Below are 13,397 nucleotides of genomic sequence, written 5' to 3'. Positions count from 1 at the left end.
CCTTTGTTTGTTAATTTTTCTATGTACACTTAATTGCTTGACTTCGTTCTTATGCTCGTTCTCAACTTGGCTTTTGGCTGGTCTAACGTGACACCTGTTTAAACCCCTTTTAAAACCATTTAAAAACTGAGGGAGTTCAATTATAACCTTCCCCCTTATCTCCTCTGCCATAATGTACTTAAATCAGCACTTTATTATTCATATGTTAATTGTAATTGCTTGTAGAACTTTTTTTAAGTTAGCTCTTATCTGGTGTTCATCAAAACAGTACATTATTGGTCATTTCATTGCTAACAGTACACACAAATGTGGAAGTAGGCTGCAGCTGTCGAGTTCTCAAATCACAAGACCTCTTATCAGCGCCGGCAGAGGGAAGAAAGGGAACCAGTTAAATCGAATCCCTCTCCGACTCCCTGTCTCTCTCTTTGTCTCTCTCTCTCTCTCTCTCTCTCTCTCTCTCTCTCTCTCTCTCTCTCTCTCTCTCCTTCCTTCATTTGCCTGGTGTGTATGTGGCTACACTGCTCCTCTGTGTATTTTTGCTTACATGATTTTCCCTCCAAAAAAAGTTCCCATGATGCACGGTGGTACTCCAGTCTCTGTGTCTGCAGCCACCACATCTGCCACAAGCGTTCCCTTCGCAACTGCCTCCACCAATCAGGTTTGCACCTCTACCGCCTCAGTCTCTCTCTCTCTCTCTCTCTCTCTCTCTCTCTCTCTCTCTCTCTCTCTCTCTGTCTCTCTCTTTCTCTCACTCTCTCTCTCTCTTTCTTTCTATCTCTCCCTCTCCCTCACTCTCTCTCTTTCTCTCTCTCTCTCTCTCTCTCTCTCTCTCTCTACCTCATCTCTGTCTTTCAATGCACATGGACGATCTGGGGATGCTTGTGTCTTACAGCGAGGGGTGGGTTGCGTAAAAGGCGGTACTCCCTCTTGTTGGCCTACACTAGAGTCCAACATGTATTCATGTATACACATATCATACTGTGACAAGTTTTTACACATTTTGTTTTCATTTTAACGATAAGCACCATATTGTAGCTTCATACATTTAGAATATATATATATATATATCTGTCTTTCTAGAGAAACATACTGTATTGCATTTAATGTGTGCCCTCATTGTAACCTCAATTTTTGTCCTTTCCCATTTTGAGGACTCTTCCTTATCAAAGTTGACTACCAACGAATACATGCAATTGGTATGTATGAGGTAGTTTTTTTCCACATTTTTTTAGAGCCATTCGCACAGCTTGTCGCTATCTGTGCCCTTTGGTGCTTGGCTTTTTTTTTTCCTTTTTTTCTTTTTTCGCTGCTGCTTCCAGCACGTAAAGCAAAGCTTTACCATGTTCCACATGTTATAAAGCTGGACATACTCATTATTTAAGTCATAAAAGTTATAAAACCAGTCTGTAAAAAGAATTGCAAAGTTTTGATTTCAGTTCTGTTGAAGGCATTTTGTAAGCAGCTAGCTACATTGCACAATTTCATTTTACCAATGAAAAGAAGGGCAGGATGAATCATCATGTTACTTTTCTCGGTTCAAGACCAGTTTTCTGCATTTTATTGAGGTGTGCAGGTCAACAACATGGAGGACTTAGGTTTGCATGGGGGAGCCACCTCACTGACAGTTTCCCTTTGTCCCCCTCACCCTTCCCTTCCCCGCCATCCTCCTCTTCCCCCTCCCTGCTGTCCAGAAGTGTCTGTTGATTCTTATCAACACATCACGTCTGAACGAATTGTGCCACAACTGTAGCCAAATTGCTTTTTCTATCTTGTCATGTCCGTCCTTTTTCAGCAGAGAACTCATCTTAATGTAAGAAGATGTGGTTAAAACGTGTTGATCAGTGTTCGTGTTGTTGGCCGACGTCCGCTTAGAGTGTTTTTCGGTTTGGGATTCTTCATTTAATCCCTTTCTGTTTTCTACCCCCAGATTCCAATAATATCTGCAGATCATCTGAGTAGTCACAAGTACTTGACTCAAATGTAGTTCCTCTCAAGAACAGTGAGTTCCTATTTCAATCCTCACATTCTCTCTATTCATTTCAGAGTTTGTTTAATTTTTATGAGTCATATTATCTCTGGTTTAAATGTTCTTTGATTTTGTGTGCACATAGAGTACAACTTGTGATCAGTTTTTGTGTTTTGTTTTTTTTTGTGTGTGAAATCCTTCATGTCTTACAGATCAAATGAATGTGTGCTGGCACCGTCCAAGCCAAAAGAGTTCAGCCTTTATGTACATAACCTTCAGAATGTCAAGCAATGGGACGAGGAGGGTCTGCCATCTCTTAGCCGCTCCACGGCGATGGTCTCATCACACGTGTAAACATCAAGGGTGCAACACATGATCTGTGCCATCTTCCCACATATCAACGTCAAGAAGAATTTGTTCTCAAATTCAACGTCCAGCCGAGAGAAGAGGATATCTTGGTGCCGGGGTCAGTGTGTTTTTCCCTCTGTGGGAAATGTTCACACTACATCTCTGCGTCTGACTAAATCATAGCACTCAATTCGTTCTAATTATTATTATTATTACTGCACGCACAGAAGGTCAAGACCGTGGTTGCATAAAGCGACATACCGTGCTGGTACGTTAGTAGACCAAGATTTTTCTTTCCTTTTTTTTTTATTTGTTCTGTTTAATTTTTTAATCAATAGCCATATTTCATAGTTTACAAGTGAAATGCAAACATGCACCTTGAATTTGAATTGAAATAAAGGCACAATAATTTTAACAGGAATTTTATTCGCCAAAATAATTAGGCATGTACAGTATTGTGTTTTTACGGCTACTAGTAAAACTAGATGTTGAAATGAGGGTCTTGGACATATGAATGTTCTGGGTAAACCAACATACCTGTGTACCTTGAAAGCACAGCCAGGCTAGCTTTTCTCACCTTGTCATGTGCCATCAAGGCCATACAGCTAAAACCAGAGTGTTATCTCAGCAGTGTTATTTGTTTACCGAAGGTAAAAAGTTTTGTATGGCTCTTTTTTGTATTGTTTTGTTTTTAGAATCTCCATGGTGAGTGTTTTGTTTTGTTTTTTAACGTTTTTTTTTTTTCATTTAATTAATCAGTTTTAGAAATGGGTTTCTCGCCAAATTTTTTTGGATGTTTTCTTTTTTTCTTTTGAAATCAAAAATGGAGGGTTTTTTCTAAAGTTTGTCATACCTCTTTTCATAGACTAGAGTAAGTGTTGTTTTTGTCTGTTGGGATTAAATTGTTGCTATAGTCCATCGACTCTAAAGCCTGGTGAAGAAGAGGGTGTAGCTTCAACTGACATTGCGTTACCTTGTTTCCCTTCTTTTAAAGAGGAGCTACTCTAAAACTGTGTTTGTAAGAAGCACTGTTGAGCCATGTGTTGATGGGAATTCAAAACAACAGACCCAAAGGTCTATTAGGTCATTTAAACCACATGTGCACTTGAATGATTGTTTGTCTGGTCACCCTGTTGTAATTTCACCACCCATAACCAAGTGAACTTTCACTTTTGACGAAATACAACACATTTAATTTTAGGATTAATTTGTATTTCCAAGCAAAACACGAGAGTTCTTATTCACTCGCAGATCTGACTACGGAAACCAAAGCACAGTTTTTCTCTCAATCGCTAAGGATTACAAATGCATCTCTCTTAAACAATTAAGGAAACATGTTTATCTTTTTTCATTCATCTGTCAGTTTTATGATCACATCCCTTCTCTGTTTTCACAAAGGTGTGTAGTGTGTCTTTACCGATTGTAATGTACCTAACAAAGCCTTAGATTACAATTAATGGGTCCCAACCCAATCAAATGTACTTTCAATCACCACGCAGGTAAAGAACACCAATGATGTTTTATAGTTCCCTCACATGCCGCTTATGATCTTTTTTTTCGTTCTTTCTCTCTATGTAAAAGTAACAATTACTCTCTTAAATTTCATTGAACTTATGTGTTATGTACTACTTAAGGATTTGAATCTATTTGAGATATGTAGTTGTAGATTTTTCTTTTTTTGCCTTACTATATATTACTTGACAACATTGATATAGCCGTTGTAGATTTTGAGGTAGTATGACATTCATAACTTTTTCAAACCATATAAATGATAATGTGTTGAGTCAGTTTTAAATATTCACTTCATTCATATAGCTGGATGTCTTTTTCAGTTGATGTTATATTATCAGATAATTTTGTTGATGAAAGACCTTTTTGATACAAGGAATGAGATCAATTAATTTGCTGCGACTGCAGCATCTCTGAGTAGACAAAAAACTAACGTTTTAACCAACTTAAAATTACATTTAACTTTTAAGTCAAGATCATGTTTGAAAATATATTGTATCGAAATATAGATTGTCCATGTTTTAGAGTAAAAATTGTTTTCTACTGTATCCATTTCAAAAAGATATGTACTTTTGTTTGAATATTTCTTAAGTTTGCCCTGAATGTCAGGCCAAAACGAGCAGTGAGATTGACGGGTGTTTGGATGTTTGGTGGATAGTGAGATTAGGAGCGAGAAAGCAAAGACTTTCCCGGACTGGTGAAGTCAGAAATGCTGCAGATGATGAGTTCTAACCTAAGGGACGAAGGTTGACTTTTTGCACTTCTGTATATAGTCAAATGAACAGAGAAAAAATGTGTATCATATTGAGATATTATTTTGAATAAAAAAGATCTATAATTATAAGGAATTTTGTTAGATTAATTTAAATTCTTAAATTAGAAGACCAGCTAAAAAATTGCTTGCAAAGAAGGGCACTAGTTTCTTGGCCAATGCATTCAGAGAAAGCTATGCGCTGTTTGTCTTATTTTATCAGTGGCTAGTATTGCCAGGGAATGTTGTAGGGGAACAGATATCCCCATGTCATGCTAACTTCACCCCTCAAATGATGCCCATATATCATTTGTTGGACTTGGTCATGCAGTATTGCTGCTCCCATGGTACAGTTGATACATGAATCTATCAAAATTTGTATTCTATTATAGTTTGATTTGACTGCATGTAAAAGTACAAACACGTAAACAAAAGAAACTGCGTAGTTATGTAAGGAAAGATAACACATTCAGATTACAGAATACACAATAATACATACAGTAGATAACATCCACAGTGGGGAGAAATAATACTTCAACAAACAAGTCATCTTACTCTTGTGTGATCAAACATTTTCCAAGCAAACATGTTATTTAAAGAATGGTAAAATATTAGCACTCATCCACCCCAGATACTTTCTCATAGCCATATATTTACAGTCGACACTGACTCACGGGAAGTTGTTCCTGCTATCATAGCTGTGCACTCAGCAGGTGAAGGCTCGCCACACCAAATGCACATTTGGCAAATTAGTCATTGAAATGAATGTAACAGACGTCGGTCGACATCAACATATGTCTGACTCGAGGCTGCTGTATAGTCGCTATAGAACCAAAGCACCATTTTCTCCAAACCAGATGTTCAGTCTCTTGGCTGAAACCAAGGTTTCTCTTCCCTGCTGGGGGCACACGTACGCTTTGAATGCTTTTTACTTGTAAGTGCAACCACCAATTACGTATTTGCTAACAGTTGCCACACAATAATGTACTATTCTGTCTTCAGATTTGTTTATGCACATTTTATTGTTGCCATAATTGACTCTTGCTGTATGGATGAAAAAAAATCTGAATAAAACAATATTTGATTTGCTCATGCAACAGTTATGTGGTCACTGCTTTTCTGTTTACTGAATGTAAAATCAAGTCTTATTTCATTTTTATATGGAGGAGATAATGTAGGACTTCACCTTGAGGGCACAGTGTCATCAAGACATTAATTCTGGAGCAGCTCCATAGAGACTGACGTATGACAGATGTGGAACATTACATTTATTGTGCTCAAGGCAGTTTTAACGAGATTGTGTGAAAACTGATAATATTGCTGCTAAAAGAAGCCCATGTGAGCTCCCGACAAGCCTCCCATTGTAATGTACGTAACATGTTAGTCAAGAATAGGCACCTAATTCTTACAATGAGCAAAACAATTGGCCTGCTTTTACTCCCAAATTGATTGATATGTCTTTTTAATACAACACAAAGACTAAATCTTTACACTTTCTCTGTGGTTTTATTTTTTATGATCATTAGATGGTGAAGAAAAACTAAACTTGTGACAAATATAAAACGTGAAAGTGAATGTCAGATGAAAGTCACAGACCAAACTGTGTCATCTCATAACCACAAATGGAGGAAGTGAATGATGATAATTACAGACTGCTGATCTTTTTAATCACTAAATATGTTTTGAAGCTCACACAGCTCTAATAAGATTTTGTCTAAACTGAAGATTGCTACATTTCACTGTTGACATCTGGAAAATTACACCCACTATGCCAAATTAAATCAATATAATGCTTTTTTTTCTGTATATCCCAGTGATTTATCAGACATCCCTGATTAGAATATGAAAAAACTTGGAACATTTTCAACATACTTTGATCTACAACTGCAGGCAAAGACACATCAGGTATTTCTGGGATTGTTACTTTTTGTTTTTTTTACAGTTTCACTATTGTAATTTAATTACAGTAAAAATTATTACACTATTCTGCTGTAGGATGTGAGGTTTACAGTTTGATACTGTAGCTAGGCCTGCAGTAATATATTGTATTTTTAGAGAGTTGCTATTGTAATCTACATGAACAGTTTCTTACTGTAAATGCTACAGTAAACAACTAAAAAGTTTTCTTCTTATTCATATCAATAAAAACAACTATAAATTGCAGACATACACTGTAAATAACAATGTGTCTTCAATCTTAATGGTCCAGTAATGAGATCAGCTGAGTTTTGCATTTAAAAACACATAACCTTTAACATCTAACACAAAAGAGGATGAGACAGCTTTATGGAGCTGAACATTTATTAAAAGGCTTTCAAATATGCCGAGTATATTCAAGTATCCGTGTTAGAAAAAATCATTCTTAAGGTTCATGCCCTTTAACAGGAAGCAAATGTAAACCTGTTAGTAATAACATCCTGAGCTGCCAGCAAAACTTAGTCTTGACTCTAACTACTCAAGACTACTGCTTTGCAAACTAAGGTTTAAAAAAATATAAAAGCACAAATAAGCAGATTGCATAATAACAGTTTGTAATGCCTTCAAATGTCCTCTGTTAATAATAATTGGCAGAGGGTTGGCTACCAGGCTCACAGCTCACTGAGTGAGAAAGAAACAAGAATGAAAACCAAGCACAGAGTGAGAGGAAAAGAAAATGAAACAACTGAATGGCAGAGAAAATCATTTTGCACAAGAAGGACACAAAACTTCCCTTTATGAAGAGACATCAAGTTCTGTAGAGGAGTGGTGACGAGGATTCATTCTGAGCTTGTTTGTCTTGTTTCTTAGGTATTACTTTCCCCAGGCTGGCCTTTGTTCTCCTCTCAGGGTTAATCACAGTGAAATCCCTGAAAACAACATGTAATACTTGTACGAGTAAACATTATTGCCTGGAAATCACCTATCATGCCCCAGATTTTAGTACAGCTTGGCAACAAACTTCAGTATCTTTGCAGCAACGTAGCTACTGCTTAGAAACACACTTGGGTTGAGCTGAGATAACCAATATAACCACTCTGTGTTATGAGGCTCAGCAACAAGCATATCTTAACCAACTTGGCTACATATTTGAATCAACTTCAGTTGTTGTGTGAAATACAAGTGGGATAAACAAGGTGTTGGTATAGATCAGGCCAGACTAACATTAGTATTCACTGATGAGTAGTTCAAGAGAAAACAGACAGGTGTTCCATGACATTTATACATTTTTTTTGACAACTTTACTTAATAGATTAAGATTTTATACACAAGGGTCAACAAACACACAATTATCTTACAAGATATGATGCATTATTATAGATTAAACTACCCAATAGTATATAAAATACTTAAAATTAGCTCCACCTGAACCAACTGCAACAGCAAAATGCTACTCATATAAAATATATACATTAATGCATCAGTAATAATGATACAACCATACAACAGGCTTATAGTACTCACAGGTCCATTTTTCTGCATTATGAGTACTTTTACATTTTGCTAGTGATACTTAAGTGACTTTTACTTGTAATAAAGTATTTTAACATTGCAGAATCGCTACTTGAGCAAAGGATTTTAATACTTATCCAGCTCTGGCCCACGTGGGGAAAATAAGTAAACTGACATATGTAAATGAATGAACGAGCTCATTAGCATGCGTACTTATGTGCAGTATAATCATGATTACAGGGGCAGTGGGTGGCTTCTTGCTGAGATCAGTGACTGTGAACATGTCAGAATTAGAAACAGGTGTATCGCCATGTAGGTTGCAATGAATTTGTCTTGGTCTTGTGATGCATAACAGTCAAAATATACACAAAATTAATCTTAAATAATATAAAAAAGAAATTTACAATAAAAAAGTTGCAAAATATATTCTAATTCAAGGGTTTTCAACGTCTGAGACTGTGAGCTCAATTCCTGGATGCCTATGGGATCATTGATTATGTTATTTGATCCCAAAGACACTCAACAATTGAGTCAAGATAGCCTGATATTGTGACATACTTCAGACTGTACCAAATACATAAAAAAGGTCTGTCTGAAAGCATTTATTCGTTTCTGACTCTGACTAGGAAAGTGGTAAAAACAATAAAGAAACCACTGTATCTCTGAACTATCTCTTTAACATTCAGGCTATTCTCTGTGATCTTCTTTTGACAACTAATGTAATAACTAATGTAATACTTTTTCACTTCCATTCACTGAGCCACCCATGAAACCGTTTTAGCCCTCTGGGGAGGCCCTCCTCCTACTTTGAAAACCTCTGATCAAAGTGAACCTGAGCTGTTTACAAGTTTCAGTTTTAAAAGGAAGAGAATGAAATGAAATGTACCAAACATTGTGAAAGAAAGGGGCAAGAAAGGGCAAATGTTCACATTGTACATGTAAGGAGGACAGAGGTCATGCAGACTGGGCCACAGACATGCACACGCCTGCAGTTATCTGTATGCTCATCTGACCGTCTCTCTCTCCCTCTCTCTTTCTCTCTCTTTCTCCCTCCCTCTCTCTCTCTCTCTCTCTCTCTCTCCCTCCCTCCCTCTCTCATGGAGGGGTTTTTCGGGTGACGGCTCCTTTAAGAAAACGGAACTGAGCCTCTGCTTTTGACGCGCTGAGGATGTGGGCAGGAAACGCCATGCAAGAGAGGAGAAGCGATCACGCTTCCCAGCACCGTTGCACAATACAGTGCAATCAAAATGTGCTTTAATGTGCGACGTTGAATGTCCAGGAGCAGTCATTCTCCTCGGATCTGCAATCCGCGGCCGTCTGACAGCGGGCTTGGAGGCTTTTTGCCGGCGTGGGGTTTGACTGCGATCCGAGCGAGAGCGCAGCCTTCCCAGCCTGCTCGGGTTTGAAAACATCGGGGCTGGTCAGCGGGTGGGAGAGAGGAGGCTTCGTCGCGGAAAAAGGAGGTGTCTGCTTTTTTTTTTTTAACCCCCAGCCATGAGGGAGTACAAAGTGGTTGTTTTGGGATCGGGCGGAGTCGGCAAATCCGCGTTGACGGTCCAGTTCGTGACGGGCTCCTTCATCGAGAAGTACGACCCTACGATAGAGGATTTCTACAGGAAGGAGATCGAGGTGGACTCGTCCCCGTCGGTGCTGGAGATCCTGGACACGGCGGGGACCGAGCAGTTCGCCTCCATGCGAGACCTGTACATCAAGAACGGGCAGGGCTTCATCCTGGTCTACAGCCTGGTCAACCAGCAGAGCTTCCAGGACATCAAGCCCATGAGAGACCAGATCATCCGGGTGAAGAGATACGAGAGGGTGCCCATGATCCTGGTGGGGAACAAGGTGGACCTGGAGGGGGAGAGAGAGGTGTCTTCCGGGGAAGGCAAGGCGCTGGCCCAGGACTGGAACTGCCCCTTTATGGAAACTTCAGCCAAAAATAAAGGATCAGTCGACGAACTGTTCGCAGAAATAGTCAGACAGATGAACTACTCAACTGTCCCCAGTGGTGGAGACCAGTGCTGTTCATGTGTCCTGCTCTAAAAAAAAAAAAATCACAAAAACAGTCATGCATCTGGGCAGAGCTTCTGACTTGTCCCTGCAGGCTTTTTTTTTCCTTTGCAAAAGTATTCTCTCTCTCTTTCTCCTCACACTGTTGTCTTACTGTTGCACACAAACAAAAATCAACGACGACAACAATCGATTATGTATAATAGTCTGGAAAAGTGTTTACATGACAAAGTACTTGAATGTTTTGGGATTTTTTTATAGCTTTGTATATGACACTTCTCTGGAAATGTGCCTCAATGGGAATGTCTTATTGTAAAACCTAAGAGACACGTGTTTTCTTGTTTATTTCTCTTTTTTGCTCATGGAAAAGTGTAATGGTTTTATTTGTTGAGTTGTACTGTTACATCTTCTGGGCTTGGTGTTAGTGGTGGTGCTGGTTTTGGGGGTTGTTTATGTCTAATCCCCAGGCAGAGTTGGGATTGGACACTTTTAGGATCTTGTTTTTTGGCTGATATGAAAGAGCAGGAGGTCTGAAAAAGTCTCTTGTGAACTTGTCAGTCACCACTCAAGCCTTGCACAGGTTACTCCAATCCCGATTCCCGTGATTTATTTCTCCAAGAGGCGTAAACCCCACCTGCTAAGATACTGTGTTTGAAGCTGTCAACTGGTGGAGTTGCCTATGTATTTTTGTTTTTTTCCCCTCTCCGGTGTGGTGAAAGTGGATTTATAATGGAACTTGCACTTAGCTGACGGTGTCCCTCCTCAGTGTGCACAAACGAGGACCTTAGTGCATTGCTGTCGCTGCATGGGGGAACGCCATGACCCCATGTCAAGTGCCTTCCTAAGAAAACTCCTGTGACTGTGCCAACTGATGAGCCCTACTTCCTCTGCAGTGCGTTTTGATGGCAATCAGAACTTTTTAAGCAGTTTTCAGTATACATTCTAGTTTAATTTGGTGTTAGAGTGAAAAAGAGCCTCTACCTATTTTACTGTCAGGAAGCTCAGCTTGTAAACTGACATGCTCTTGCTGTCGGGGTCGGAATCAAGCCGTTTCTCGAGGTACTATAGTCCACCAAGAACAACAGAATAACTTTAACATTCGCTGAATGGCAAGCCATGTCTGTCTGTATTATCTAGTTTGTTATTTTTCTTTTTCTAAAAATGTGACATTTTTTTGACTTACCGTAATTGTAATTCTCCCTTTGGACAAAATCATCTGCCATCCACCTGTCCGTTTGAAAGACTTGTAATACAAAACACATTTTATGTAACGCTGTGTGCTGTGCTTGTCTCTCTGAAAACATATTTTCCTTCAGGGGTGCTTTGAAATGGATCATTACCACTGTAAACACTTCAAGCGCTGAAACAATTAGCTGAGTAGTCAATTAGTGGATCAGCAGAAAAAGTAATTGAGAACAAAATGGGATAATATTTTCATCATTTAAGTCAGTTTATGACACAAAAACTTCAAACATTCTCTGGTTTCAGCTTCTCAAATGTGAGGAGTTGCTACTTTTCCCTGTTTTATGTCATCATAAATGGGATATCTTTGAATCCGCCCACTCCACTGAGTTGACTGATTCTAGAAATGGAGTGTAATGAGTTGACAATCCTGTCTTGACAAGTTTTGGACTGCTGTTTGGATAAAACAAGATGGGCCCTGGGCACTTATGTGATAGATATTTTTCAGTATTACACAGACTAAGTGATTAAATCAATTATTTAAGAAAATGACAGCCCTAAAGAGTTTGTTCTTTCACTCCGCCAGGCTCTAACTTTTCTTAAAAGTCAGATATCATGTGGCCCTAGATGCCACACTTGACATTTGTTTATTAAAATTAAAAGTAATTACAGGCATTTGATGTTAAGTGTTCATCATATGAGGATGAATAACCTTCAGTTGTTATCGAGCAGCACCTATTTTGTATTATTAGGTAAGCGATCGTGGCCTGGGTGAATAAAATAACATCTCAGTCCAGTTGTTTGGGTAGTGGGTAGGGTTTCCAGTAAGTGTGTTTAGCTGGGGAGAGCTGTTTCCCTCTTCCCGCCGCATGTTTTCTAGGCCGTGGAGTGGAGGACAGAGAGGGCTTTTTGTGTCTGCAGCCAAGTTCAATCAGCCATACATACTGTAGACTGGCATTTGGTAAGCCGTTCCTCACGCTGGCCAATGAGCCTGCTGCCTCAAGTGTCCCTCTAACCACAGAGATTCAAGGTCAGATTACCAAATCCAATCTCAGGACACGCTCACGCCATTCAGCTTCTAAGTAGAGAAAGGGTCGCTTCACTGACTCTAGCAACGACTACTTTGTTTTCACAATGACTACCTGCAGTGGCTGCAACTGTCAGTGCATAGTAATCGAGGCTAAAATTCCAAAACACTTTGCACTGATTCATAGGACATAGCTCTGTGTCACTGGAGATTCTTCAAATTAAGAAACAGTTATTGGCAACTTCATTATTGCTCAATTTTTCTTCTGTATTGTATTAAACTCCCAGTTGCTGACATCTTCATTTTTCTTGTTGAAGCTAGATTTCTTCAGCTCCAGAAGAGATTGACCTGTGAAAAATGTAAGAAAATCTAAAAACAATCACAGTAAAAAAATTTAAATTGTAGGTAAATGCATTTATTAATGCGGATTAAATAGATTTAACTAGTGGTTCCCAAACTTTTAACTTGTGACCACTTGTGACCCATTTCAGATGTCTATGAGTTGTAAGCAGTTCCACCAAAGAGTAATTTTCTCAGATGGTTTCATTTAAATAACCATTCTCTACCCAAAGAGGCAAAATTTGTCATTATTTCCCAAAAAAAAGGTAGAGTAAAGAGCAAAATTAATGAATAAATGCAAATATGTGTAGCAGAACTTATTTTTTTCTTCCATCACACCCCATCAATCATATCACAACTCCTCAGATTTACCTCGTGACCCTTTGGAGGGGCCCAACCCCTAACTGGACTAAACTACTTTGCTTTAGCATTCATGTGTCAGTATTAACAATGTAATAATGTAATTTATAATACTAATACTTGATACTTTTAGTACATTTTGCTGATAATACTTCTGTACTTTGAATTATTTTGAATGCAGGATGTAGAATGGAGCACAATTTTCAGCTTATTGCAAAACGAAAAGAACCTCCATTATTCATCTTGAATTTCACAAGCTGCCTGGCAGAGTGCAATCAATGTAATACATGGCGCGTAATGGAAAATTACATTTAGCTTATATGTTTCCATTCAGCTTATCTACCACAACATTTAACCTACTTAGTCTAAATTAGCTTTTTCATTACATGCAAATCTATCAACCACAGCTCACTGGTACGTTGAGCTTATTTAGTGTAAGTAGGAAAGGAAGGGTGGATGATAGGGCACTTCCTGTG

At 38.7% G+C, this 13,397-nt stretch overlaps 2 protein-coding genes across 29 annotated transcripts in view; both read left to right on the top strand.

Moving 5' to 3' along the window:
- Nucleotides 1–5,673, top strand: part of LOC121908544 (muscleblind-like protein 1) — a 53,528-nt gene extending 47,855 nt beyond the window's left edge. For 16 of the 28 annotated variants that reach the window (XM_042428628.1, XM_042428627.1, XM_042428626.1 and 13 more), the window contains 4 exons: nt 567–658; nt 1,152–1,196; nt 1,928–1,999; nt 2,179–5,673. In XM_042428628.1, the coding sequence (XP_042284562.1) occupies nt 567–658; nt 1,152–1,196; nt 1,928–1,984 (194 nt within the window). In that variant the 3' untranslated portion in view covers nt 1,985–1,999; nt 2,179–5,673. The remainder of the gene's footprint in view (nt 1–566; nt 659–1,151; nt 1,197–1,927; nt 2,000–2,178) is intronic. The other 12 variants (XM_042428650.1, XM_042428649.1, XM_042428646.1 and 9 more) reach the window with 3 other exon arrangements.
- A 2,864-nt stretch (nt 5,674–8,537) lies between these two features.
- LOC121909244 (ras-related protein Rap-2b-like) lies at nt 8,538–11,284 on the top strand. Its single transcript, XM_042429709.1, has one exon. It carries the CDS (start codon nt 9,498–9,500, stop codon nt 10,044–10,046), a length of 549 nt encoding a protein of 182 aa, XP_042285643.1. The 5' UTR covers nt 8,538–9,497; the 3' UTR covers nt 10,047–11,284.
- Nucleotides 11,285–13,397: the final 2,113 nt, after the last annotated feature.

Source organism: Thunnus maccoyii, chromosome 12, assembly GCF_910596095.1.
Source record: "Thunnus maccoyii chromosome 12, fThuMac1.1, whole genome shotgun sequence".
Taxonomy (NCBI): domain Eukaryota; kingdom Metazoa; phylum Chordata; class Actinopteri; order Scombriformes; family Scombridae; genus Thunnus; species Thunnus maccoyii.
The sequence above is the reverse complement of the archived record's forward strand: the minus strand, read 5'-3'. Positions and strand labels throughout refer to the sequence as shown.

Excerpts from the sequence above, each read along its gene's own strand:
- LOC121909244 (XM_042429709.1), top strand. The coding sequence starts at position 9,498 with ATGAGGGAGTACAAAGTGGTTGTTTTGGGATCGGGCGGAGTCGGCAAA.